Source organism: Dipodomys spectabilis, unplaced genomic scaffold (genome assembly GCF_019054845.1).
Source record: "Dipodomys spectabilis isolate Male_0828 unplaced genomic scaffold, ASM1905484v1 ptg000018l, whole genome shotgun sequence".
Classification (NCBI taxonomy): domain Eukaryota; kingdom Metazoa; phylum Chordata; class Mammalia; order Rodentia; family Heteromyidae; genus Dipodomys; species Dipodomys spectabilis.
In genome coordinates this window covers 15,865,896-15,892,947 of record NW_024870695.1, presented here as the reverse complement: position 1 = coordinate 15,892,947, position 27,052 = coordinate 15,865,896, and the positions used below count along the sequence as shown (strand labels likewise).

The following is a 27,052-nucleotide window of genomic DNA, read 5'->3' as shown; positions in this document are numbered from 1 at the left end:
CCCTTTGTTCTTAATGGAGAGAGAGTCTTTGTTGATTCAGGGCTCTCTGGCATTTGGGGTGCTGGCTCTCTTTGGAGCCTGCCTGGGACAGCCACAAAGCCAGTATGCCAGGCACACTTTTCTTCCAGATATGGGAGACACTCCTGCCTTGGTCCCGTGGGCCCACTGCACTCTCTTCCTGGCCTTGGTTTACCAGGTCCCTGCATGGGTGGGGGCCACAATCTAGCCTCCCTCCCAGCCACCACCCTCACCTGAGTCACTGTTCTGGGTATGCCCAGCTCCAGGGCTTCTGGCAGCCTCCCTGCAGAGGCCCACAGCAGGCCCTAGCCTGCCAGGCATGTGGCGCTTTCTGGGCACGTGCCCAGCCCATGTGTTACTCCAGGCAGGGGGAGCCTGGTGCCCAGAACTGCTGAGGTGGCTTCTGCATGAACCTAATGTGACGCTGGCAGCTTTCTCGGTCCTGTGCTGGCTTCCGGCCAATCACTGGCCTGGAAGAGATGGCGTGAGAATCTTGTTAGCTTGCAGGGCCTGATGGCTGCTAATTCAGTGCTCAAAGAGGTGGCATTTTGACAGGAGAGTGAGACTGTGGTTCTCCAGGCAGAATGGAAGAATCTGTGCATGAGTACGTGCATGTGTGCGTGCGTGCGTGCATGTGTGCGTGCGTGTGCGTGTGTGCGTGCGTGTGTGTGTGTGTGTGTGTGTGTGTATGTGCCAGTCTTGGAACTTGAACTCAGGGCCTGGGCACTCTCCTTGAATGGTTTTTGGTTTTTGGGTTTTTTTTCCCCCTCAAGGCTAGTACTCTACCACTTGAGCCACAGCTTCATTTCTGGCTTTTTGGGGGTTAATTGGAGATAAGAGTCTTATAGACTTTCCTTCCTGGGATGGCTGCAAATCGTAGTCCTCAGATCTCAGCCTCTTGAATAACTAGGATTATAGGCATGAGCTACCAGCACTGGGCCTTCTGTGGGATTCTTATCTCCAATGAACTAGCAAGGAGTTGCAAATAGAGTTATAGTTCAAGCATTGAACAGCAAGAGCATAAGGCCCTGAATTCAAGCCTCCAGTACTGGCACAGAAAGAAAGGTGGGGAGAGAGGGGGAGACAGAGGGAAGGAAGAGAGGGAAAGAAAGAGAGAAGGAAAGAGAAACCAGGTCCTGGGGATATGGTTTAAGTTTCCACAAGCAGTCCTGGGTTGGGTTTTCTCACTGTGGCAATTCAATGACCAAACTGGACCAGAAGAGGCTCTTTCTTCCAGTTAACCACCAAAAAGCTGGAAGTGGAGGTGTGACTTAAAAAATGAGAGCCAGCCTCGAGCAAAAAAGCTAAGGGACAGCACCCAGGCCCTGAGTTTAAGTGTGTGTGTGCACACACACGCACACACACACACACACACACACACACACACAACCAACTGGTGCATGAGGTGGCGTAGGGAGGAGCAGGGAGCTCCCGGGGGAGGCCTCTTTTCTCTCCTGGGCTCTGTGCATCATCGTCAGGAGGTCATAGCCTGGCCTCCTGGGGCTCCAGTGTTGATGAGTGGAAGCTGGGCTGCTCTGTACCCCTGGCCTGCACATCCTGTGTAAAATGCAGCATCCAAGATCTGGAGGTGTAGAATGAGAACCATCTGTCCTGGCAATGGAAGTTTCAGGCCCTGGACTATGGTTGGGGCCCCTGGTTTGTGGATGTTAAGCCCCAGGCCAAGGGCTTCTCAAGGGGCTTCGGGCTCCTACTGAGTCATTGGACTATAAGACAGCGGATGGAATTCCTAGACTTTTCCAAAGGGAGCACTCCCAGCTAGTGAGGTGACCCAAACCCATGGCTCCTGGGAGCCCTTTGGGAACATACGAGAACAGGGATGACTGGGAAGGGAATTTGGGAAGTACCCAGATGCTGTGAGGAGACAACACTGAGTGCCAGGGGAGAGATGAGGCGTGAGAACTGGACTGTTCCTGAGTATTTTGGGATGGAGTCTCTGGGAAAAGATCCGGGCCTCACCTCCAGGATGGTGATGGGGCTGGGGCATTCTGGGAAATGGGAATAACTGTAGAAAACCCTGACTTCCAGTTAGTTGTGGCTAATGAGGGCCACCCAGGGTCTGAATAGAAGCCTTGCTCTTAGAGACCCTGGGGGTGAGCGCTGACAACAGCCGGCCCACTTTGAGGGAGCTGGACAGCAAGTTGGATCCAGGGCTCTGTCTTGGCTGAAGGGCATCTGGTTTGTGGTTGGGAAGGGTCAGCAGGAGGGCAGGGGTGTTGGGAGGAGTTGGAGAGGGGCATAGGGGACAGGAAGCTGAAGAAAGAACTCTCCTTGCCTTGGCTCTTGTATATCCAGATGCCTGGGGGCCTAGCCTTGTCCCCTGGCCTTCTGCCCACCAGCTGCCACAGAAGTGGGGAGGATCTGCTTTGCATTATCAGAGGAGCAGCGTCCTCCAGGCATATGGTCAGCAGACCCCCCTAGCCCAGAGCATCATGGGAAATGTCTTCTCTTGACTCCAGCACCAGTCTGTCCCCTTCTTATCCTGAGCTCAGAGTCCCTCCCCTCTGCACACAGAAACTGTGTATGTTGTTCCAAGGCTTCTTCATTACGCTGGCTAACAGAGGGGAGGGAGGCACCAGGGGAAGGAATGGGGGCCAATGGACCAGTAAAGATAAAGGGTCGGAGGTGGGAGAGCTCTCTCTGGCCTATGGCCTATTGGCAGTTGCATGGGAGAGGGAGGAGGGAGTTAGAGGGGAAGACTGTAGGTGTTAGGCCCAAGAGTGACCCAGGAAGTAGTAAGCACTGTCCTCTGAGCTCCCTAGGATTCTGATGAATTTCTACTCTCTGGGAAGCACATATCTCTGGATTTGAGTTGTCCAATGTAGTAGCCAACAACCACACACAATTATTGGGATTTGAAATGTGCCTGCTTCCAACTGAGACAGAAGTTGGGCACTGGTTGCTCACTCCCATAATCCTAGATCCTCAGAAGGCTGAGATCTGAGAACCACAGCACAAAGCCAGCCCAGGCAGACAAATATGTGAGACTTTTATCTCCAATGAACCAGCAAAAAGCTGGAAGTGGAGGTGTAGCTCAAGTAGTAGAGTACCAGCCTTGAATGAAAAATCAAGCAAGAGCGTGAGGCCCTGAGTTCAAGCCACAGTGCTGGATGATAAATAAATAAGCCAACAATCAAAAATAAATTAAAATTCTAAGAGGTAGAAAGAAGATTATTTTGGTAACTTAGGACAAAAAATAGCTAAAATATCCCACTGCAAATATTGATTATATGTTGGCATGATACTTTAGATCTATTAGACTGAATATAGTTATAGCTCACATGTTTCTTTTTAATTGTGTGATGTGGTGACTAAATAAATATAAAGTCCATACACGTCACAGGTATTCTTTTTCTATTGGATGGAGCTGTGTATTCAGCGTGGTTATAGTGGGTGCTAGCTGTATGTCGGGCCAAGTGTTAAGGATTAGAAGCTGAGAAAAACCAGAGCCTGTCTCTGCTTTACTGAAGCTCAGATGGGTGCTTGATTTTGAAGACAAATGAGCTGTTCTAAAGAAAAGGAGTGGAGAATTGGGGGCTTAGCTCAAGTGGTATAGAGCATTGGCCTATCAAATATAAGGCCTTCAGTCCAAATACCAGAAACATGAGAGAGAGAAATAAATTAAAAGGAGGGAGAGAGGAAAGAAGGGGCCATGATGTTCTCTGAAGCTGGAATCAAGGAATATGATTTGGCCCAAGGTTCAGCTAGGGCTTCCCCAAGGAAGCACTGCACTAAGGTAACTTGAGAAACAAAGTGTTCTAGATAGAAGGAAAGTATGTTCAAAGGTCCTGTGGCTAGAGGGAATGGCAAAGTTTAGAAAATTCTAAGAAGGCTGGTTGAAGGGGACACACAGAGGAAAGAGACTGGCTGGAGCAAGGCAAGTCTGGGGGTATGCTAGAAACCTCACACCACATCCCACCCCAGGGGTGGGAAGCCAGTGAGCATTTTAGCTCTTGAAGGAGACTTGGTGTGGGGGGGAGAGGGGGGGATGGAGGTTACACTGAGAAAAGGAAAGAGGGCTTGTCTTCAGTGTGTGTGGAGGTGCAATGTCTTTAAGGCTTTGGGCCTCCAGGAACAGTCTCCCCTCCTCCTAGCCCATTCAGAGCCATTTGGAATCCCCCTTTCTGCCTTCCCTATTCCCCCTTCTTTGTCCTCCTACCTGACCTGGGCCCCCAAAGTCTGTGGCTAGGACCAATTCTTCCTGAAACACAAATCTGTGGGTGGCACCTCATTGCTTAAACCCATCTATGCGCCTCCCCTCCCCCACCAGCAATGTCCTAAAAGTGCAGCCCAGGCCCCTCAGTCAGACTGTATAAACCCTGACCCGTCCTCCTTTCCCTTTCCCTCCCCTTTCCTCTTCCACCCTCTCCCCTCTCCCTTCCCTTTCCCTCCCTCTTCCCTCTTTGGGCTCCAGGCTTCTTATCCTCAGGAGCTCAGCTTACAGGTCCCTTTCCTGACCCTAGGGCAGGTGAGTCTGGGCCGAGTCCCCATTTGCCAGGCAATCATTGTGCTACACTACTCAGGGCCTGCCTCCTCCATCCATGGCAAGAACACACAATTGCTGAAAGCAGGATTTGTGTCTCCCTTCCTTCTCCCAGGACAGCATCTGGCTTTTCCCACCAGACAGAGGCGTCTTTAGAGAGAAGACTGAACTTCATCCGAAAGGAGGTTCTTTTAGGACACCAGGAGGGCCTCTACTCAGACCCTCAGACTGGTTCTGTCTCTTCCATTAAACAGGAAGGAGTCTCAAGACAGACTGTGCCCCCACTACTCTGGGCTTTCCCACACAAAGATCATTGAACTCACCAAAGTGCCCTTCTGCCCCACACCCAGCTCTCTCTCCCCAGTTGGTTGGAGGTGGGGGGTGGGGGCAAAGAGTAACCCCATGACTGACTCTTGGACCAACTGGCCCTTCTTTCTATATCTGGCAGTCCAGAAGGCTTGTTTGTTGTTCTTTGTGGGGAATAAACAACTTTCTTCCTGCCTTCCTGAGTGACCATAAGACAGGCCCACCAGAGGACCTGATCACTGTCCAGCAGAGGCTGAGCAGCTACCTGACTGACCAGCCTCAGACATGGGCACTAGCCTGAGATCAAGAGGCTTGCCACTCAAGGAGCTCTTACAACCCACAGCCAGGCAAGGCAGAGCCTGAGTTAGGACCAGCTCACCAGAGCCTTGAGGGAGGACCCTGCTTGGCTGACTGCAGGCCAGCCAGCCAGCTTCCCACCAGGCCATCTGGAGCCAGATCCTGTGCCTCTGCCTGTGAGTGTGCATGTGGTGTGTGTCTCCCAGGCCATGTGGGTGTCTGGGAGCTGTAGGGTTATGACCTGGCCTTCCTAGCTAGCCTCTGGCTCCCCTGTGGTCAGTTTCACTTTTGACATCTGGTCAAGTTCACAGCTGGACAGCTTCCTGCATGGCTGTTTTTACTTTCCCTCTCCAAGATCTGGGGGCAAAGGGCCCCTATTCCTTCTCCCTTCTCCCTCCCACTTATAGGACTACTTGTGTGAGCTTGCTAGAGTTCTGTAAAATGTAGGCAGACAGTAAGGTGTGGGTGGCTCATGCTTGTAATCCTAGATAATCAGGAGGCTGAGATCTGAGATCAGGGTTCAAAGCCAACCCAAGCAGAAAAGTCTATGATAACTCCAATGAACCAGGAAAGTGCTGGAAGTGGAAGTGTGGCTCAAGTGGTAGAGTGCTAACCTTGAGTAGAAAAAGCCAAGCAGGAGTAAAAGGCTCAAAGGTCAAGCCCCAGCTCAGTCACACCCCAACTTAGGAGAAAATAGCCAGATGCTAGTGGCTCATGCCTGTAATACTAATTAATCGAGAGGCTGAGGATTGGGGCTGGGAATGTGGCTTAGAGGCAAAGTGCTGGCCTAGCATGTATGAAGCCTTAAGTTTGATTCCTCAGTACCATTTAAACAGAAAAATCTGGAAGTGACTCTGTGGCTCAAGAGCTAGAATGCTAGCCTTAAGCCAAAAGAAGCTCAGGGGCAATGTCCAGGCCCTGAGTTCAAGCCCAGGACTGGCAAAGAGGGGGGTATGCGGCTGAGGATTGAGATCAGGAGGATTGTGGTTTCTCAATCTTTGCTCAGGCCTGGGCAAAGAAGTTCAAAAGACCCATCCCAACAGGAAAAGCTGTCAAGAAACATAAATAGTATTGGAGTCTGGGTGCAGGCCCAGGCCAAAAAAAAAAAAAAAAAAAAAGTAAGGCTCTATCATCAAAAATAACCAGAATCAAAAGCGCTTAGAGGTGCGGCTTGGGCAGTTAGATGCCTAGTGCCTAGTAAGTGTGAATCCCTGAGTTCAAATCCCAGTACTGCTACCAAAAGCAAGACAAAGCCAGCATAGGGAAAAATAGGACAAGAAGTTGCCAAATTGGAAATTATATATGGGTCCCTTGATATACACACACCACCCCCGACCAACTCAAACCAGACAATCTCTCTGCACCAAATTTTCTTTCTTTGCTATTTAATGTTTACCATTTATGTTTTATGTGTAGGTTTCAGGAGGTCCGAAGAAATGATTACACAGGATGCAAGGGTTAGGTGACAGGGAAGGTCATGGGGGTCTGGGGCTTGCAGCTCCCAGATGGAAGGACAAAGGGTTCCATCTTGGCCCAAAGGGTGGCAGGGAGGGTCCCCAGAAACAAACACATGCTAAACCATACTTGCAGCTCCCCACGCCCCCCTCCCCAGCTGCTAGGGAGGAAAATAAATACAGACTGCCCACTCCCCAGGTTCCTAGGGAGAGGGGCCGGCACGTGGGGCTCCTCTGGCCCTCACAGACTGTGAGGCTGTGAAGTGCCATCTACATCTTCGTGCAATGCTCCTAGGCCCGTATGCAGACCTTATGCGTCCATCCATACACACTCTGCCTAGGGCTCCTTCATGCAAAATAGAGGGGGAGCCCCACTCATTCCAACAGCAAGCAAAACAGAACAGGCCGGGAAGGGGGAGAAAAACCACAGAGACCTCATGCCCCTTTCTGGCCATGCTAAGGAAAACAGTCCTTTGCAGGGGCCTCTAAATGTGGGGGAACATCCTCCCCTCCCCCCCTCCACTGGCCATAGGCCAACTCCATTCTTTCCTGATGCATTCCCACACTGGCCCACTGTCCTCCATTACCACCTCCTGGGTGCAGCCAATCCTGTACTTTGGGAAAGGGGAGGAAGGGAGCATTCCTCCACGCTTTGGCCTTTGGAAGATAGACGCCTGCTCAAGCCTCGGCAGTCCTTGGCCCGCCAAAGCTGGGGGCGAAGGAAGACCGCCCAGCCTCGCTCAGCTCCCTGGATGCTTCTCTGGCAGCAGCCCAGGCAGGATCCAGTCTTGGCTCCACAGAAGGAAATTCATGAAGAAAAAGCAAGATGTCTCATCCTGTGTGTGAGTGTGCATGGCAGGGGCGGCTGTCCACTGACTCTGACCCCTAGGGCTGATTCTAGGGGATGGTTGGCTCCAGGTCTTTGCCAAGAAATGGATTACTCCATAAATGCCTCAGGACAAGCCCAAGGTGAGGGTACAGGCAGAAGGAAGCAGAACTCCTTTCTACAAACCCCATACCTAACCTTACTGGGAATGCCATGGACCAGAAACCTCTCTCCACTAAAGAATGAATTGAGGCTGGAAGGGGTGGGGAGTAGAATGAACTTGGCTTCAAGACATTTCCCTGAAGGTCACCTGGTACCCTCCTCTCACCCCAACCCCAGCCTTCCAGCAACCCCAAGGCTGCTCATTCAGAAAGGAAGGTGCCAGCCTATATTGGCCCCTTCCCATGGCTGGGTGGTTTGGGGCAAGTCACTGACTCTCTCTGGGTTTTACTGCCTCTTGTAAAAGAGGCAGGTAAGATTAGGTTTCAAAGCTGCTTCCAGCTGAGCCAGACGTCTGATCCTCTTCATCTTTGGCCAGGGTTGAGGGGTGAGGGAAGAAGGGAGTATTTAGGCCACTTTGAGGCTCCCTGCTCCCCAAGTTCACAGTGTAGAGTCCATGGCTCTGGTTCCTCAGTACCGCCTTCTGAGTGTCTGGGGTCTTGTCACTGCCCCCCAGTACGATCCTTGGTGTCAGTGCCCCATCTGACACCACTATGGTGGGAGGGACCAGCCCACTCAGCAGTGAGACAAGGGAGGGAAGGCCTGAGATGGCAATGGGGTGGGGTAGAAACAGGGAAGGTCCCCTCTCTTCCTAGAGAAGATGTGTGATCAGAAGCAAAGGAGGTCACTCAGGGGGGCAGTGACAGGGCTGTCATTTGGGGGCCTGGCCTTGGAGACCTTGCACAGAGGAGCTCAGCTCTTGACTGCTGGCCCACCCCAGGGGTACAGGCTCCACGGGGACCGGCTGGAGCATCAGTCCTTGGAATGTGGGGGCGGGGCCGGGCTCCCCGGTGGGCGGGCTCAAACTGGGGATGTGGCTGTGGACTGGCTGCACAAGCTGTCCACTATATCAGGTCGCTTGATGCGCTGCAGAGCGGCCACAAGAGCATCAAGTGTGGCGCTGTCCTGGGCGGCCCAGCTGGCCAGCAGGGCGCGGACAGGACACGCCTCGTGGGTGAAGGAGTCTATGTGCTCGGGCTGATAGCCCAGCTCACCCGCCAGGTGCCGCCAGGTTTCTCCCGCAGAGCCGTTGAGCAGCTTCTCCACCTCCTCTCGCTTGGCTGGGGGCAGGCTGCTGTACAGGCCTCCTTCACCTTTGAGGGCTGCCAAGAACCAGAGGTGGTCAGGTTCTCCCTGAACCTCCCCCATCTCCTGGGTGCCAGGGGTAAGACCCTAGAAGGCATTCTTCTCCCAGTCTGGGATTCGCAGTCCTGCGTGGGGCCAGGACTGGGAGGGGCCTGGGGAAGGCTCTCTCACCCATTTGATACTTCCTCAACTGTGGGTCAGCATTATCCCTTCCACAGAGCCCCTCACCCCCAGCAATTAATCAAGACAGAGAAGACAGGGCTCCTCAGCTCCAGACAAGTACAGCAAGTGTCCTGGAGCCCAGCTATGGACCACTAATTAAGGTCTCCACTTAACCAACTTGTTCCCCAGAAGTCCAAGGCAGGAGGCTAATTACAACTAGTTTGGACAGTTAATGAGCCCCTAGGGGGGGGACAATTAACATGATGAGCCTGGATGTTTCATTGCTAAATGCCTCAATTTCCCAAGTCATTGAAAAGCACCTCTCTTTCCCATTCTCCCCATCCCCCAAAACCTCGCTCTCCCACCATCCTACCACGACAGTTAGCCAGTCCTCTGGCATTCACTCCCACAGTCTAATCTTAATTACACCAGCTCAGTGCAGCTCACCTTGGCCTGAGGCTGTCTGTGTATGAGGCTGCTGGTCATGCAGGCTCTGGCTGTCCACAGAGATGCCACTGTCACTGTGGAGTTTTTCTCCCTCAGGAGGGGGCGTCTGGTTCACAGGCCGGCTGTTGGCTCCTTGTTTGTTCTGCTTACAACTGTTCCACCTGGAAGGGGTGGGGGGGGAGGAGACAGGCCAGCCAGGGAACAGGTGAGGGACTGCAATGTCAGTCTGGCTGAGCTGCCTGCTCTGACATGAGGGGCAAGGGGCATGCAGGTGCCCACAGCACCTAAGGTGCTCATTTCTTTACACATCCCCTCCCCCACCCTGGCTCCAAACAACAACAACTGCTTGAGAAACGGTGCAGCACTCTGCAAACATCCTCTAAAGGTTCACAGAATAAATAGTACAGACTTCTCAGGAATTCTACTTTCCCCAATCTAGCCTGCTTAAATGCTCCCACATGTGTGCAGCAATATGTAGATACAAGCACTTCTTCAACAATTACAAGCAATAACAGAAATTGAAAATAAATCAAATGTCCATCAAGAAAGGCCTGGCTAAATAAATTATGACCCATACATATTATTGAATGAATGGTTGCAAATGATCAGATAATCTTTGTTCTGAGAAAGGTTCTCCTGAGGGGGATTAAGTGGAAAAACACATTGTAGAATAAGTACAGAATGATCCCACTGAGACAAAAAAAAATGCATATTTACATGAAATGATACAAAGACTTACATATAGTGTGTGTTTATACTAACAAATGCCCAGAAAATAGTTGGGAAGTCTCCATTCCAAATATTACAACTAGGAGATGAGTAGGATTTGGAGAAGGAAAAGGGAGGCTTTTACTTCAAGCTTTAGATGATACTGGCCTTTGCCTAGCATGCATAAGGCCCTGGGTTTGATCTCCAGTGTGGAGCTGGGGAACATGGTGGGAGGGTTTGGGCACTGATCTTGTTCTCATTTTTCTAAACAAGCATGTATTTCTTTGATGAGTTAAAAAAAAAAAAGAATGGAACATGCATTTGAAACTTTAAAATGCTTCCCAAGAGTACTTGTACTTCCTGGATTCCTTGATGTATGTGCCACAAAAGCCCCAGGGCAACATGGGAGAAGGAAGAGAAACATGTACGTACACCCAGGTAATTGGGATGAATGACATTGGGGGGAGGGGGAAGATCTTAGGTAGCTCTGGGGTGGGAGGGGGTAAGATCTTAGGTGGCTGAGGGGTGGGGAACTGAGGAGGGGAGAGAGAAAGGAGGGGGAAGAAAGAGAGAGAGAGAGCAGCCTGCCAGTCAGAAGGGGCTGAAGCCAGGCCATGTTTCTCCCTCACCACCACTGATCAGCCATGCCCTGGAGTGGGTCAGTGTATGATGGGTGAAGATGAGCTTTGTTTGGGGTTGAGTTAAAAGAACGGGCATGTGTTCAGGACATTTCAGAGCAAACATCCCCAACAAATCCCCATCATGCCTCTTCTCTTACCTCTTGAAGGCAATGTAGGCCACGAGGCCCACAACCACAGCAGCCAGGATGGAGCAATAGACAGGGATGAGGTTGTCCGTGGTGCCTCGGGTCACTACAGGCTGGGAGCTGCCCATCACTGTGGTAGCTACATCTGCCACCGTGCTGGCGACAATATCTTTCTCTGGAGGTACCTCGGGCTCCTGGGTGCTGGGAGCGGTACTGTCTGAGGCGTCTGAGGGTGTAGAACGGGTAATCCAACGGCCAGGGATCTCTGAGACACAGGGTCATAAGAGTGAGTGCTTGCCCACCACCCTCAGGCCTTTCCCTTTATGTTCTCAGGGGCTGCAATGCCTCTTCCTGAGTCCCATCCCTGGTTCTGGGTGCCCAGAAGTGGGAGCTAAGATGATGGGCATGATGTCAGGCTGGTAAGAGAGAACAAGGGCTACAAATCAGGAGCTCTAAGTCAACTTCAGCACCATGGGTGATGGGACCTCAATGTCCCCACCTCGAGAATAGAACTACTGACAGACATGATCTCTATGCTCCCTTCCATCTTGACCTGTGGACCTAGAATTCTATTCTGATCCCCTCTGAGTACCAGAAGCCTGGAATGGGGAGCCTGAATGGCAGGGATGCCTCAAGCTGGAGTAACTTCCCTGGACCCAGATGGCAGCAGCCCTAAGGAAGGTTGAAAACTCTTAGGACAGGTCCCAAGGGTCTTCTCCAAGGTGGGGAATTCAGCCCCTCTAACAGTCTCTACTGTCCCAGGCTCTACGCTCAGCCTGGGGATGGAAGGTGCAGCTGGCTTGTTGCCTTCCAGCCCAGTTCCTGGACAGTAGCCAAAGTCTTTATCCTCTCTTGCCCCCTGCCCCTGCCCTAGCACCTCTGCAGGTAGCCTGGGCCACTCCTTAGCAGTAAAGAGAAGGCCTTGTAAAGAGAGAGACTTTGAGGCGGGTACTGCCCACTGCCTTAAGGGGAGGGAGATGGTGCCTGGCCACCCACCTAGGCCTTCTCTGCTAGCTGGGCATTACCAGCCTTCCTGGCAAGGGTCCCAGCACTTTCTGGCACCAGTGGGTGCAATTTTTCCATTCTACCATCCAGCCAGGGGCAATGCTAGGGGTTGTGGGCTCTGGACAGCCTGGGGGTAACTTGTCTGGGCAAAGCTGCCTACCCCATCCATCCTCGCTTCCCACACCCAGAGCAGGGAGGGAAAGCAGACAGGACATGCCAGCAGGGAAAAAGGAGGGTACCTTACTCTCCAGCGGTCCCACCTAGACCCATGTGCCCACCCAGGCTGGAGCCAAAGTTGCCCAGTGGTCTTCTGAGGCTCAGGACAAAGATGCTTCAAAGGCCCCCATTTTCAGCACCTTCTGAGGAGTAAGGCCCCCAGATGTGAGTCTGGAATCCATCTGGCTGGCAGCCGGGAGAGGGTTGCCATCTGCTGCCCATCCCACCCTTCCCCCATCTTAGTCCTGGGAGGAACTGGAGGGAGTAGGACAGGAAGTGGAGGAGACACAGACAGCCCTGTCTTCTGGCAACCCTAAACAGGGGAGGGTCTTCCGGTGGCCGGCCCAATCCAGAGGCTGCCACTACAGCTCAGTGTAGAGGTGTGTCCCAAAGGTGGGTGTGAACTGACTGAAGCAGAGATGAGGGGCGCACTAAGGGGCAGGCCACACTGAAGCCAGTGCCGGCTGGCCAGGGCTCTAGGGTACACTTTCCCTCACATCTCCAACCTCTCTGATGGGGGTGAGGATGAGATCCAGATGTGGCCATGTCCACTAACATTTCAACCCACCAAGCCCCTGGCAGGTCCCGACAGCCATTTCCGGAATGGGAGCTATCAGACTCTACAGTGGAAGGAGAGACCAGGTGACCTCTCCTAAACTTTCCTTGTGTGTGTGTGTGGGGGGGGGAGGCGGGGGATAGGGGGGCTTCTTCCCCAAGGGTGGGTGAGTCACCATGCTGACACCTGAAATGTATATGCAGGAAAGTATGTTACACCAGACTGGAGGGAGGGCAACCAAACCAAGAATCAAATTCCATTTCCTGAAATGGACCCTCTGTCCTGGAGCTGACATTTAACCCTTCCCTGAAAGCCAAACAGGACAGGGATAAACAGACCCCTCAGGGGTACCTTCCTTCTTGAAGGTGGCTGAGAAAGTAGGGTGGGATTCACAGATTCTGGAAGGAATTTGTGAAGGCCCCAAGTGTCAGCACCTGCCTCACTCTCAGCCACCTCCAGCTTTTGCTCTAACCACACCCCTGACTAGCTGCCCCCCCCCCCCCCCCCCCCCCCGGCCCAAGCTTGTCCTGACTTGTTCACACAGCCATGCTGCCCACTTCCTGCTGCCTGGCTGCTCTAACTTCCTCTCTGCTCTGCCTGGCGCCTGATGCCACTTGTCTGTCTCCTGGCCCAGGTCGATCTCTATTACAGCCACACTGGGGTCAACGCCCCATTCCTCTCCCACCCTCTCCCCCATTTCAGGAAGCTCCAAACACATACCAGCACAGTCTAGCTTTAGTCCTTCTCTACCCTTGGCTCCTTAACTGAGCTCCCAGCACTGGGAGGGCAGGACCAGGATGTGGGATCCCTAGGCTGATCTGATTGGATCATTAAGAGGCCCTCAAGGGCAGGGGGCCTCCCTCATCCCAGGGAGGCTAGCTGAAGGTAAGAGGTTATGCTGCCTCTGCCTCTATGGGGCGGCACGGGGTGGGGGTGGGACCTCCAAAGCCAGAACTTGTGTTTTCTCTCAGCTGGAAGCTAGACCATGAGGCCCTTCCTCAATCATCAGACTGGACAAGACTGTCTCTGTCTTCCCAGGCTGAGCTCTACTCTTTTCCATAGGCTCACAAGCCTGGTTAAGGTGGGCATTTCCAACTCTCATTCCTCATTCCAGAACTATATTACTCACCATCCTCCTCAGACCTAAGCATGCCACCCATCTGTGTGTGTGTGAGAGACTGGGGACTGAACGCAGGGACTCCCACTGGCTCACAGTAGATCTCCAGTCTTCTACTCATCTTCACCCCACAACAGCACCTATATCTATCTGCCATAAAGACTCAATTCCACCTCCAGATAGCACAAGGGAACCCATCTAGCCCCATTTGTGGTTCCTAGCCCTCAACACCCCTGGTAACTCCATGGCCAGTGAGAGACCCAGAGTCCAGAGATGGGAGCAACCTCCCTGGTGTCACTCAGCTACTGACAAGGTGAACTCCAAACTAGATTCTAGAGCCATCAGACAACATGAACCTAGGGGCTGGGAAGGTGGCTCAGTGGTAGAGTCCTTGCCTTGCATGCCTGAGGCCCTGGGTTCAATTCCTCAGCACCACATAAGCAAAAAGAAAAAAGCCGGAAGTGGTGCTGTGGCTCAAGTGGTAGAGCACTAGCCTTGAGCTGAAGAGCTGAGGGACAGCGCCCAGGCCTAGAGTTCAGGTCCCATGACTGGACCCCCCCAAAAAAAAATCCCCCCAAAAATATGAACCTAGACCAGGCCTCAGAGCCAAGGGGTCTCCACTCCTATAGATCCTGCTGCCCCTTTCATCTCAGAAAGCCTGTCTCAGGATGACACAAGTCTGTTCTGGCAGCCATGCCCAGTCCAATCACTAGCTGACATGGGCATGAACGAGATCTTGAAATGGAGTTACAAGGTAGAGACTTAACTGTGCCCAAAAGGATATGAGTGTGGGCTTCCCAACACGTAGTCCACAGAGCCATAATTATGAAAGAGTTCTGTGCTGAGATAGGATCATACTACCCCAGGGAAGGACTCAGGCTCAGAGAGGATGCGGATGCTCATGCTTGTAATCCTAGCTATTCAGGAGGCTGAGATCTGAGGGTCCTGGTTCAAAGACAGCCTGGGCAGGAAATTCCATGAGAGTCTTATCTCCGATTAACTCGCAAAAAGCTTAGAAAGTGGAGCTATGAATGAAGTGGTAGAGGGCTAGCCTTGAGTGAAAGAGATAAGGGACAGTGCCTATACCTTAAATTCAAGCTCTAGTACCATCACACACACACACACACACACACACACACACACACACACACACACACAGGAGAAGGAGGAGGAAAAAGAGGAGAAAAAGGAAGAGAAGGGAATGGAAGAGAGAGGGAAGGAAGGAAAGAGAAAAGGAGAGAGGAAGGAGGAAAGAAAAGGAAAGGATAGGTAAAAGAAGATGTGTTTGCTGTCCCTAAAGTCACAGAACTGTCTGGGTAGGCCTACTCCTCTCCCACAACTCTAGCACCCCAGTGCCCCCACCCTCCACCCCACTCCTGGGTACAAACCACACTCACCCTCACACTCAGCATCTGCCCAGCGCGTGCACTCACGCAGCTGGCGCTCTGTGTCTTCGCACACTGTGCAGGGCAGGCACGGGTCCACGTGGTTGGCCTCGTCAGAGTATGTGCCATCGGGGCACTCCTCACACACGGTGTTCTGCTTGTCCTGGCATGAGAACACGAGGCCCGAGCCGGCCTCACACACACTGCACGCCTCACAGCGGCCAGTCACCTCATCCTGGTAGTAGCCGTAGGCGCAGCGGCACACGGCATCATCCGCCTCCACGCACGGTGCAGACATGCTCTGCAGGCCCACACACTCCGTGCAGGGCTTGCATGGCTCCGTGGCGCTCACCACGTCGGAGAATGTCACACCTGAGAGGAGGGGGAGGCGGGGAAGCAGCAGACATTTAACTTAGGGTACAGGGGCTACAGGCCCTGCCTCTCTATCACCTGCCAGGGCCCCTGCTTCTGTCTTGCATTCTCATGGACTCCCATCCTCTTCCCACAAGTCCCTGATCCCCACTCTGAAAGCTGGTGGCAGCTGACTGGGAAGAGAGCCAGGAGCCCCATCCTCTGGATCCCAGCAGAGCTGGCCCTGAGGCTAGCATGGGGGGCAACCCAGCTGGTGCTGGTAAATTCCTTGGCAAAGCATCTTAAAGAGTTCCCAGACCGTACCCTCGTTCCCGGCATGACTAAGAAATAATCTGAGCGTGGCCCACACCCAGCCCTTCCCTCTAGCTAGAGCCGGGCTGTATACACATACACTCAGTCCAAGCACTAGGGGCCCTCCCCAGGGAGCCTCTGCCTCAGCTGTCCTTCCATTCCTCCCAGCTGGTGGAGAACCAGGTGGGGCCCCAAGTGAGAGTGTCTAGAGCTAGACAGGAGAATTCCCCCACCCATTATGATAACCTACAGGCCAGGCCAAGGGGTTTGGCTTTGGAGGAGCAGGGATAAGACTCCAGACAAGATCGTTCGGGTACAGCAAGAAGGATCAAAGCTAGAAAGCAAGAAGGTTTGGCATATACAGTTCAGTGACCTCTCCTGGCACGAAGGGCAGGGTTCCAAGATCACTCTTGAGTCACGCTCTACTAACTAATGGAAATGTGCTCCGGCATAAGGAAGCTCTGCGCAGGGAGCTCAGAAGGAATAGAGTCAGGGTCTCTTTACTGGGTGGAGAACTCTGCCAATTCAGGAGAGGCTATCTTTGCTCCAAGGATATAGGATCCTGAAAAATAAGGAATGCTGGGAATGTGGAAACAGAAGAAGAAAGCTACAGGGAAGAAAATGGGAACCTGCTGTGGGGTGCCATCTCAAGACCATTATCAGGAGATAAGCACTGGGTCTTCTCTTGGAGGGTAGGCGTGGGGGTGTTGGGGAGAAAAAGGAAATCCAGAGAGATGTGAAAGGGACAGACATGGGGGCCCAGAACAGAGAGAGAAAGGCCTAGAGACACATTGATTTCTAGTAAGTCCCCACATAGGAATCCTCTGTTTCTTTTGGAGACCAAGCAGATCTAGATTCAAAATTCTATTCTATAACTTATTATCTGTGTGACTGGTAAGTGTTTTCTGTAACCCTTCCAAGCCTTCTTCTTTCTCTGTAAAATAGAGAGTAATAACCAGCCATGGTGCCACTGGCAGCCAAGAGGCCTCAGAGTTCAGGTTTAGCCAAAGAAGGTGAAAGATCAAGATGCTTTCTCTGATATTTACAAGTGTGGGGAGGGAGTGGATACCCGCCACAAGTAAAAGAAGTTCAGTGGTTCCACACTTGAAGCGTAGTAGGGACCTTACCAAGGCTGGGCCCCTCGTGTGGGACATGGTAAGTACAATGAACTTAGGTGGTAGAGATACAGTCAGACACTAGAAAGCTCAACAGCTGAAGCAGGGTGTCCAATCTATAAACAAGAGAATCCCTATCTGGTGGGCATGTGGAAGTGGGTGGGTCTAGTCATACTGGAGGGGAAAAGTCCTGCTCCTGGGAAAATACAGAAATTAGCAGAAAACCCCTGGGAGAGGGGTTTAGGTGGTGTGAAAAATGTGGTTGTTTTTGGCAGAGCATGAAGGCAGGAGCTTAATAGGTTTCCTTGTGGAAACATTTTGAGGATAGAGGGAAAGTCCACTGGGGTCTCCATCCCATAAAATGGGCTTGTAAAGACAGCCTGTTAACACAGCTGGAGGTGGGGGGGGGGGGAGGAAGAGGGGGAAGGACCCAGGGGCTGAGGGGGGAAGGAGGAGGGAGGAGAGAAGGGGAGGGGGAGGGGAAAGTTCCTCCGGCAATTCCTGAGCTGCTTTCTGCCTCCTTTCCCCTTCACAGAGTCCTGACTGAGCCTCTCTTGGGTTTCACACCCCACCTTCTGCTGAAAACCCCTGGACAGGAGGAAAAGGGGGCCAGTCTTAGGAGACTCAGGCTCAGAGCACAGAGCTAGCCTGGAGTCCAGGCACCCCAAAACCCAGGTAAGGTAGCAGAGACTTCCCACCCCATCTCTGCTGAGGATGGGATCCTATGTCAAAACCACCAAAGCACAGAGGTGGAAAACAGTGTTTGAGGAACAGTAATATATTGGGGTTCCCTGAAGGACAGACTGGTAGGGGTAGAAGCATCTGGAGGTAAGCCCACCTGATGTGCTCAAAGTTACCAGCCAACCCAGTCCTCTGTTCCCAGCAGTGTTAAAGAACTAGTGGAGGCTGGTTCTCTGGCCCTCCAGGTGGGCACTGAACACCAGGTAGATGGAATATGGGATGTGACCAGCAACTGTCAGACAAAGGGCCCCTAGCCAGTTCCTAAAAACAGCAATTAAAGCCAGTGCCAGTGGTTCATGCCTATGATTCTAGCCACTCAGGAGGTGAGGATTTAAGGATCACCCATTCAAAGACAGCACAAGCAGGAAAGCCTCCAATTAACCATCAAAAAGCCCTAAGTAGAGCTGGGCTCAAGTGGTAGAGTGCTAGCCTTGAGCAAAAAAGCTCAAGGACAGTGCTCAGACCCTGAGTTCAAGCCCCAGAGCTGGCATAAAACATAATAATAATAATAATAAAAGCAGCAATTGAGCACTGGAGGGTCCATGGGGCAGAGCTCCTGCCTCCAAAGAGCACAAAAGACACTAGACAAGACTAGGACCAAAGGGTAGCATCCCTGCTGTCCCTCTGCCATCCACCAACTCTGTAAGACAGGAGGGAATTCCTGTAGCTCCCTCTCCTCCCCATGGCACCCCAAGTAAGGAGGTCCTTGTAGCTTTCCAGCCCCTATTGCTGCTGCTAGGAAAGCTTCCTGGGTCCCCAAGCGAGAGTACAGTTGGCCTGGGGGAGGGGCAGCCACACCCTCTCAGGATCCCCAAGGTCAGTCTCCAGGGCAGCCAGGATTTGATCCTCCTGCCCCTCCCCCCAAACCCACGGAGGGTAAGTTGCAACCATTGATTTCACAGTGCAGAAGATATTTTTAGCTGGTCTGAGCATCAGCTTCTTCTCCCTGCCTGGCCACATGCTTCCACAAGGCCTCTCTCTGCTTGGGGGCTGGGAAAGGGTACCCCTAGGGATCCCTCACCAGATCCCCCCCTCTACATTCTTTCCACTCTCAGCTGCTGTTCTCTGCCTCCTATATTGGGTCACAGCCATTTCTGGTGACCATACTGTGGTGGGCAAAGGAGGTGGAACACATACAAAGCCCCCACTGAGCATCCTCTCTCCTCTCTCCCGCCCATCCCCATCACCCAGTACTCACTGTCCAGGCAGGGCTCGCACACAGTCTGGTTGGCTCCGCAAGGCTGGGCCACACCCTCACCCAGGTTGCAGGCTTTACAGCACTCTCCGCTGTGGGTGTACAGGCCGGTGAGGCATGCCTCCTGGGCATTTCCGAGAGACACCTAGGTAGGGGGAGATCAGAGGGTCAGATTGGCAGGAGAGGAGAGTGTCTTCCAGGGATCAAAAGCCCCTTCGTAATGCTTTCTATTGGAACCACCTGGGCTGGGATGAGCTCACCAGGGAGGCATGAGACAGATCAAAGCTGGTAGAGAGGAAGGCAGTGGGAGGGCCGACAGTGCGCCCCTGCAGGCTGCTGGGGCGTGAGGGCAGAGCCTCCAGTGCTAACCTTCTGCACAGTTCACCTTGGGGTTACAACCCCTGCTGGAATCCCACGTGGGAGAAGGCAGCCTGAGACCCAGCAGCGGGCCTTCCGGCAGGACATCATCCTGAATGGTTGGACAGGTTGCAACTTGAACAGGGATCTCAGCCAAGGGGGCCAGCAGAGCTCAAATCTGGCTTAAACTCCACTTGCTAAGCTTCACACCTGCAGGGCTGTATTTACTCAGAAAAGGGGGCCTTTTGTCCTAACAAAGGCTAGCAGGGCCTTTGGACAGGTCCTTAATTCCACATATTAAATATCAAACAGGAGGAATCAGTGCCCAAGAGAAAAAGGCAGAAGGCTGGGGTCTTGGATTCAAATTCTGACTCTGCACTGCAGTTCTGGACTACCCCAGTTTCCCTCTTGGAATCTGCATCTCTCCATAGATAGATACGGCGACAGCTTGGTGCCAGGGCAAAGAAGCAGCCAATGGGCAAGAGTCTGGCGCCAAGACAGGGAAAAAGGGATGTCTGTTATCAATGAAAGTTGCTGCTCACCACCCAGTTTCCCTGTCTCACCAGGGTTTGATTTCCAGCCCTCCCCCATCCTCATGCCTCCTATGTGGCCACTGGGAACAGTGCTGGAAGCAGGGGAAAGGGGAGTCAGATTCCTGCCACTGAAGCGTCTTTGCTCATGGATGGAACAATTTAGCACCAGATTCCTTGGAGGGAGGGGCTGCGGGAGGCTTGCTTTTATATTTCTGCTCCTTAAAAAACAATCTAGTGTCTAATAAAACTCCAAAGGCTGCTTGGCTGGCTCCAGACAGTATAGTCCCCATTGATGCTGAGAAGCAAAGGCATGAGAGAGAGAGAGAGACAGCATTTCACAAGGTCATTTTGGGGTATTCCTTCTTTTCTATGCTAGCCAGATTGTGGCCAAGAAATTTCTTTCCCTATAGGTTTTTAAAATACCCTGCAGTCTCCTCAGCCCAGAGTCTGGTGGGGAAGGAAAATGGGGAGGCAGGTATTTAGAAGGCAGTGTGGTCTCCATGAACCCAGAGGGGAGGATACTGGCAGTAGAGGAGTGGCCACCATTTCCCTCCTGGTGGCATCATCAACATCTGCAGACCAGGGTCTCAGGATCCCAGATGTAGGCTTTCCCCCAGGAGGCGAGATTCCAGAAGGGTCTGTTCTGATTTCCTTTCATCACTTAGGGCCTCAATTAAATATTACTTCCTCAAGGAAGTGGTCCATTTTTTTCTCAGCCTGACACATCAGATTCCTTCACCAGTCAGTTCCCTGAGGACAGGGTCTGGCACAGTCCCTGGCATGCATGTAACAAGGACCTCAAGTACATGGTAATGGAATTTAAGAACATGAAAACGCAATATGCTCTCTGTTGTCTGGAGTGTCTGGAAGGGTCAAGGGTGTGCCATTGTCACCATCAAATGGATTTTCTCTTCACCATGGGGGCTATGCCTTTGTCTCTGGAACATACCTTCGTGGTTTCCCCATGACTCAGGGACTCACTGTTTACACACACCAGGGATTATTCTGGGCTGCAATGCAGCCCATGCTCTGGCTCTGGTGTTCTTTCTACCAAATTACCACACTACTTTTGTCCTTTTTACTTGTCAGCTTTTTCAGTCGGTCTCTCTCCCCTCTTCCTGTCAAGGTATCAGTTGTCATTTCTTGCTGCTACCAACATGTGACTGAAGCAGCCCCTCCTCCCTAGCATCCTCTTTTTAAGTCTAAAGGAAGGAATCTTTAGAAAGAAAGATGGCCATTGGCTTGGATAGAAAGATTGTAAGTGGGAGCTGACCTGAGAGGATCCTCCTCTTCCCTTCCCTTCTGCCTCCCACTCCTGCTTCCATTGCCCTGACTCTGATCTGAGAGATCTGGGGTAGGTTTTGAATTTCTCTGTGCCTGTTTCCTTGCTATTAGGGAATCATGATAGAACCTGCCTCATGAGTTGCTAAAATGTTTAATGAGTGAGCAAGGAGTCAATCCACTTCAGGACTCTTCTCTAATGTGTTTCTTGCTGCCTTTGTGGCCCTGGACTGTGTTCCATTTAACAGATTCAATAGAAACCCAGGCTCTGGTTAATCTATGGTAGCTATGGGTGGTTTGGCAGCTCTGGGCAAAGGCTTCTACCAGGAAACCTACTCTCCTTACCCCTGATCCTTCTCTGAAGACTCGTATTTGGGTCAAGGTCGTATGTTTCTTGGGCTTGTTTGATGTTTCCTACAGCAGAAAGTCCTAGGTCTGCTACTTAATAGTATACTATGTAGACTTTAGTACCCTAGACTCAGTTTTCTCATCTGAAACACTGAATTGATTAAAACTATGTCACAGGGTTGTTGTGAGAACGGAACAGAACAATGTACGCAAGCATGACTAGTACATAGTAGGAACTCAATCAACATTAGTTACCAAAGAAGTAGCTGTTCTTAGAAAAATATGCACTGCTGACCCCTGGCAGGACATACATAGTAGGAGGGAAAAGGTTCAAAATCAGGAAGAGGTGACTAGAGTTCAGGCTAATTGCTCTGAAATCAGATCCAAAACAGTTCATTTCTCAAAATGACAGAATACGTGTCTACAAGTTATATTACACTTAATTCATTTCAAAGTTAGAATGGTACAGACATGGCCCATTTTTCTAGAATATTTACACTGTATTTGTTTTGTTTAAGACTAGGACTTGAATTCAATACCTGACCCTTTTCACTCATTGGCTGTCGCTCTACAGAGCCATGCCTCTAGACCCTCTTTTTTCCCCTCTCTCTCTCTTTTTGCCATTTCTGGTGGACAAAATGGAGAACACACCAAAATAGTTGAAAATATTTGAATTTACTAGGAATGCTTCTGCTAGTCTGCCCTGACTACTACAACTTAAGGTTCCTTAGAGAGCAGGCCTCAGCCTTGGCCTCTGCCTCAACCTGAGCAGCAACCATGGGGATGGGGGCAGGGTCCAAATAACTGGAGAGCCTTAGATGCATACAAGCCCAGGAGAGGACCTGCTCTCCTTTTGGAGGGCAGTTGTGTGGGTAGGAGACAGCTAATTCCCCAGAATTAAATTGGGGTGGGGGGTAGATGATCAGTTCCAAGACATAGGGCAAGCCAGTCACTGGTGGCTCACACTTGTAATCCTAGTTACTTAAGAGGCTGAGATCTGAGGATCAAGGTTCAAAACCAGCCTGGGCAAGAAAGTCTATGAGACTTTTTTTTTTGGGGGGGGGGGCTGGGCGCTGTCCCACTTCAGCTCTAGGCGAGTACTCTACCACCTGAACCACAGCTCCACTTCTGGTTTTCTGCGTGGTTTTATTGGAAATAACAGTCTCATGGACTTCCCTGCCCTGGCTGGTTTTGAACCATGATCCTCAGATCTCAGCCTCCTGAGTAGCTAGGATTACAGGCATGAGTCACTGGCACCTGGCTCATGAGACTCTTATTTCCAGTTAACTACCAGAAAACCAGAAGTGCACTGTGGCTCAAAGTGGTAGAGTACTAGCTTTGAGCGAATAAAAACTCAGGGACAGGGGCTGGGAAGGTGGCTCAGTGGTAGAGCGCTTGCCTTGCAATGCATGAGGCCCTGGGTTCGATTCCTCAGCACCACATAAGCAAAAAAAAAAAAAAAAGCTGGAAGTGGCGCTGTGGCTCAAGTGGTAGAGCGCTAGCCTTGAGCTGAAGAGCTGAGGGACAGTGCCCAGGCCCAGAGTTCAGGCCCCACAACAGGACCCAAAAAATAAAATAAAATAAAATCTACAAAAAACAACAACAACAAAAAAACAACAACTCAGGGACAGTGCCCAGGCCCTGAGTTCAAGCCCCATGACTGACCAAAAAAAAAAAGACACAGGGAAAGATCTAACCTCTAGGTCTGGTGGAAACTCAGGGCTACACCTCTTTTGATGATCTGGAAGTTGGGGGGAGTGAGGCAAGAGCGAGCTGGGAGCCAGGCCTCTGGTTTTTGGCTAGGCCACTTCTACTTATGAACTGGGGAAGCTTGGTCTCTCACCTGAAAATCTAGAGGATCTGAGGATCTCAGCTCGAAGCCAGCCCAAGCAGAAAAGTCTGAGACTCTGATCTCCAATAAACCACTCAGAAAAAGCCAGAAGCTTTGGAGCTGTGGCTGAAATGGTAGAGCCCTAGCTTTGAGCAAAAGGAGCTTAGAGACAGCACCCTAGGTCCTGAGCCCCAGGGCTTTAAAAAAAAAAAAAGTGGGGCTGGGGAATGATTAAATTTACCTTTCTGGGAGCTTCTAGGGACTAACACTAGAGAAAATGTCAAGGGTGGAAGAGCACACAGTAGGTACTCAACACATTTTACTCCAGCTTCTCTACCTCTTCCCCTAGCAAGGAACCGAGGTGTGGGGCAAACGGGGGGGGGGGGCAGGCACAGCAGAATGGGAAGGGTCCCTTCTTCGCCTGAGCCATCTCCCCCCCCCCCCCTTCACCCGTGCTGCCTGCTCAGGCCTGCTTATTTGCTGTCCTTTTCGCGCATCCCTATTAGGCGCATTAGCCAGGCCCGCGGCTCCTGTTACAGACGTCTGAATGACAAAGTGCCTCCATTACCGGCGTGGCCCGCCAGCCGACCCGCCGGGACCCGCTCTGGTTTAGGCACTTTCCTCTCGCCGAGCCCCAGGAAGAAACTCGGACCGCCGGGGTGCGCCAGGCCGCCCCAGACACAGGGGCCCGGAGGAGGTGTAGGCAGGGCCTGCGGCTGGCAAGTTCTATGCGGGAAGGGGTGGGGCCCCAAGACCCCCCCCCCCCCCCACTCCCAGCTTCCCTCCTTTTGCGTCTCTTCTGGACTCAGGGACACTCTCTCCTATCCAGCTCCACCAGACCCTTCGTCCTTGTACCACCCAAGTCTGAACTACAGGCCTCCCAAGTCCATCCTTTTTCCCCCTCGCCGTTTCCTCCCCTCCCCCCCCCCCCCCCATTCAGAAGCATCCCTACCATAGACATTAGTCAGCAAATGCTTCTGTGGTCACCACAAATCTCAAAGCCACAGGTACTGACAGCTCCAAGGACCCAGGATGGGGGCTGAGTCCAGAGAGGTTTTCTGTCCACTCACCCCTATATTCCACCGCCTGTCTCATCACCCAGATTGTGTCAATTCCCGCCACCCCCCTCACCCCGCTATTTTCCCCAGAATTACACGCAGCTCTTAGGCAGCGCAGGAACGCTCAGCATGGATAGCAAATGTGGGGAGGAGATACGGAGATGGAATCAGGTGTGTGTGTTGGGAGGGGGGCGTGTGCACAGACACAAGACTCCAACCCAAAAGTTGCTTGTAAGATCTTGGCCAAGTTGTTTAAGCAATCAGAGCTTCAGCCTCCTTTATGGGTAAAATGGGGACTTGGGTGTGCAAATGATCAGCGGAAAGTGGCAGGGAGAGGGCAGGGCGTCACTTGCTTGGCCAGGCTAACAGGACATTCATCACGCCAAAGGCCGAAGACACGGTCCGAAACACCCAAAGCACTTGGGAGGATCTGCCGACGATGGCCGAGTCAGTACCTCTGGGCAACCACCGGGCAGATCTGAGATCTCCAAATGTTCTCTCGTCTCGATGCGGACTCAGTGGCTTCTACCCAAAGCCAGGCGGGGCGCGTGAGGGATCGGGACTCTGTTAGGGAAGGGAACCTAAGAAGAAGTGCGGTGGGCGCGGCGCTGGGGTCAGTCCGAGGCGCGCGCAAGCAGCAGCGCCCCGCAATCCCCCGCCCCGCAGTGCCCCCTGCCGACCGGACCGGGTGTGCGCAGCCGCGAGCTGTGCGCTGCCCGGACTGTCACCGCCTTAGAGCATCTCAGCGCTCGCTCGGCACCCCCAAGACTTGACGGTGGCCAGGCCCTCGTCAGGGGACGCCCGCTCCATCCATCCATCCATCCATCCATCCTGGTCTGCCACGCAGTTTAAAGACGCGTGAGCACGCATGTCACAGAAGTTCGCCAACCCTGGGGAAGGGAAGCTAGGGAGCGGGTTCGCCCCGGCGAAGTGGGCGCTCTCTTTCCAAGCCCGGGGATACCCAGCTGCAATTTCCCGGACTGGGCGAGGCTGGGCGAAAGAGCGCAAAGAACGGGCGCGGGAAACGTCTGTGCCTCCGCTTTTTTTTTTTTTTTCATTCCTCTGCCCCTTAGTGGGGGGCTGGCGGGTCTCTGGGTACTTTTAGGGTACGCACCCGCTTCTCTCCCCGCTCTCCCTTGGCCTCCGCCTCCCTTTTCTGCCCTCCTCCCTCTTCAACCCCTTTCCCGCTCCCCGAATCTCTCCTTCCGATGCCCCTCCCCCCCATTGTCTGGCCAGTCCCCATTGTCCATGCCTGGTCCCCTCGGCCTCCAGCCCCTCCAGCCTCCTCCCCCATTGTTCCATCCGCTCGTCCCCGCCCCAGTCCCGCTCGCCCCTCACACCTCCCCTGTCCTGGCCTCATCCCCCCCTCCTTCTCTCGCCTCAGTGAGGGCTCCCCGACTCCCCAGAGACCAAGATGCTGAAGGAGCAAGTCCCCATCAGGGTCTCGGCATCCAGGACCCTCTCTCGGAGACCCGAGATGCTCAGGACTTTCTCCCAGGAGACTCCCCCCCCCGCAGCTCCCCTACACCCCCTCCCCCTGCTGCGCCCGGGGACCGGCACCCGAGCACCCATCTTGCTGCCATCTCTACCCTGGGACTTTCACAGAGTCCGACTGTGAGAGTCCTAGACGCTTCTCCGTGGGTCCCGGCATCCTTGCTCCTATCCACCACTCAGTTCGGCATCTGTGGGGGTGGCAGCGTCGGGAGCCCGGGGTTCCGATCCCGGGGAAGGGATCCCTGGCTGGCACTCACCCCCAGGAGCAGCAGCAGCAGCAGCGGGCGCGGCCGGTCCTCGGCGCGTCCAGCAGCACCTGCCCCCATCGCCAGCTTCCCGCGAGCGCCCAGCTCCCCGCTCGGTCCGAAGCCCGGTGCGCTCTGCGCACGCACAGAGCTGCGCGGCACCCCAGCGCCCGCCGCCAGCCCGAGCCGGCCGAGGCTCCGCTCGCTCTGGCTGCGGACTCGAGCCGCAGGGTGAAGCCAGTGCGGCGGCCCCGCCTCCTCCCCGCCCACCCCCGGAACCGCGCCCGCCCGCTCGCCCGCCCTCCTGCCCGCCGGGTCGGCGGGCCGGCAGCCTCGGGGTAGGGAGCCAAAAGGAGGGGAGGGGAAGCAAGGGGGGTGTGGGGGGAGAGAGAACCGCGCCCGCACGCCTCACAACCGCTGCTCCGCTCCCGGGATCACCGCATCTAGCTATCTGGTGCACCCCGGGTACTGCTCACGTCGGTCCAACTGCTGTGGGTTCAGGGGCCCGGGAGACCCGCCTCAGCTCCCAGTCCTCTACCTCGGGCTGCAGCGGGCTGCAGAGCTCACTCTCTACCCATCTCATACCCACCTCTGGATTCAGATGCTTCCTAGTGTGTGACTCCCTATCACCCATCCCTTATTTGAAAGAATGCACTCTGCCCTTCTAGTCCTTCTGTTCAAGTCCACCCTGTGCCTGAAGGCTCAGGGGAGGGAGATGGCTTAATGGGATGATGTCCAATAGGGATATTCGAGTGGAGTCCATTCCCACATCGTTTGAATTCTCCATTGATGAGCTTTGGAGGGTGCACAAAACACCCAGGAGTACACTCTGTCAAGCTCAGCTATACCTATGTTCATGCACTCACATATACCCACACTGTCCTTGTGCATAGTGTAAACCTGCATGTCTCACACCAATACCACTACCGTCATACACACACCTACTGTGTGTGCCCATATGCTGGTACTAGGGCTTGAACTTAGGGCCTGAGTGCTGTCTATTAGCTTTTTTTGTTCAGGGTTGGAGTTCTGCCATTGGAGCCATAGCTCCACTTCCAGCTTTTTGCTGGTTGAGTAGGAATAAGAGTTTCACATTTTCCTACCTAGGCTGGCTTCAAGCCT

At 53.1% G+C, this 27,052-nt stretch overlaps 1 protein-coding gene across 1 annotated transcript; it reads right to left on the bottom strand.

Annotated features, from left to right (window-relative positions):
• Positions 1–6,477: 6,477 nt before the first annotated feature.
• On the bottom strand, positions 6,478–26,119 carry Ngfr (nerve growth factor receptor). The gene is made up of 6 exons (XM_042674110.1): positions 25,943–26,119; positions 18,787–18,928; positions 15,082–15,441; positions 10,803–11,055; positions 9,317–9,477; positions 6,478–8,724 (listed from the first exon to the last, which is right to left on the bottom strand). The coding sequence occupies exons 1-6, from the start codon at positions 26,009–26,011 to the stop codon at positions 8,423–8,425; spliced, it is 1,287 nt and encodes a 428-aa protein (XP_042530044.1). The 5' UTR covers positions 26,012–26,119; the 3' UTR covers positions 6,478–8,422.
• Positions 26,120–27,052: the final 933 nt, after the last annotated feature.

Coding starts and splice junctions, on each gene's coding strand:
- Ngfr (XM_042674110.1), bottom strand. CDS start 26,011: ATGGGGGCAGGTGCTGCTGGACGCGCCGAGGACCGGCCGCGCCCGCTG. Junction 18,929..25,942: donor TGCTGCTGCTGCTCCTGGGG/GTGAGTGCCAGC, acceptor CCCCCTACCTAG/GTGTCTCTCGGAAATGCCCA. Junction 15,442..18,786: donor GTGCGAGCCCTGCCTGGACA/GTGAGTACTGGG, acceptor CCCTCCTCTCAG/GTGTGACATTCTCCGACGTG.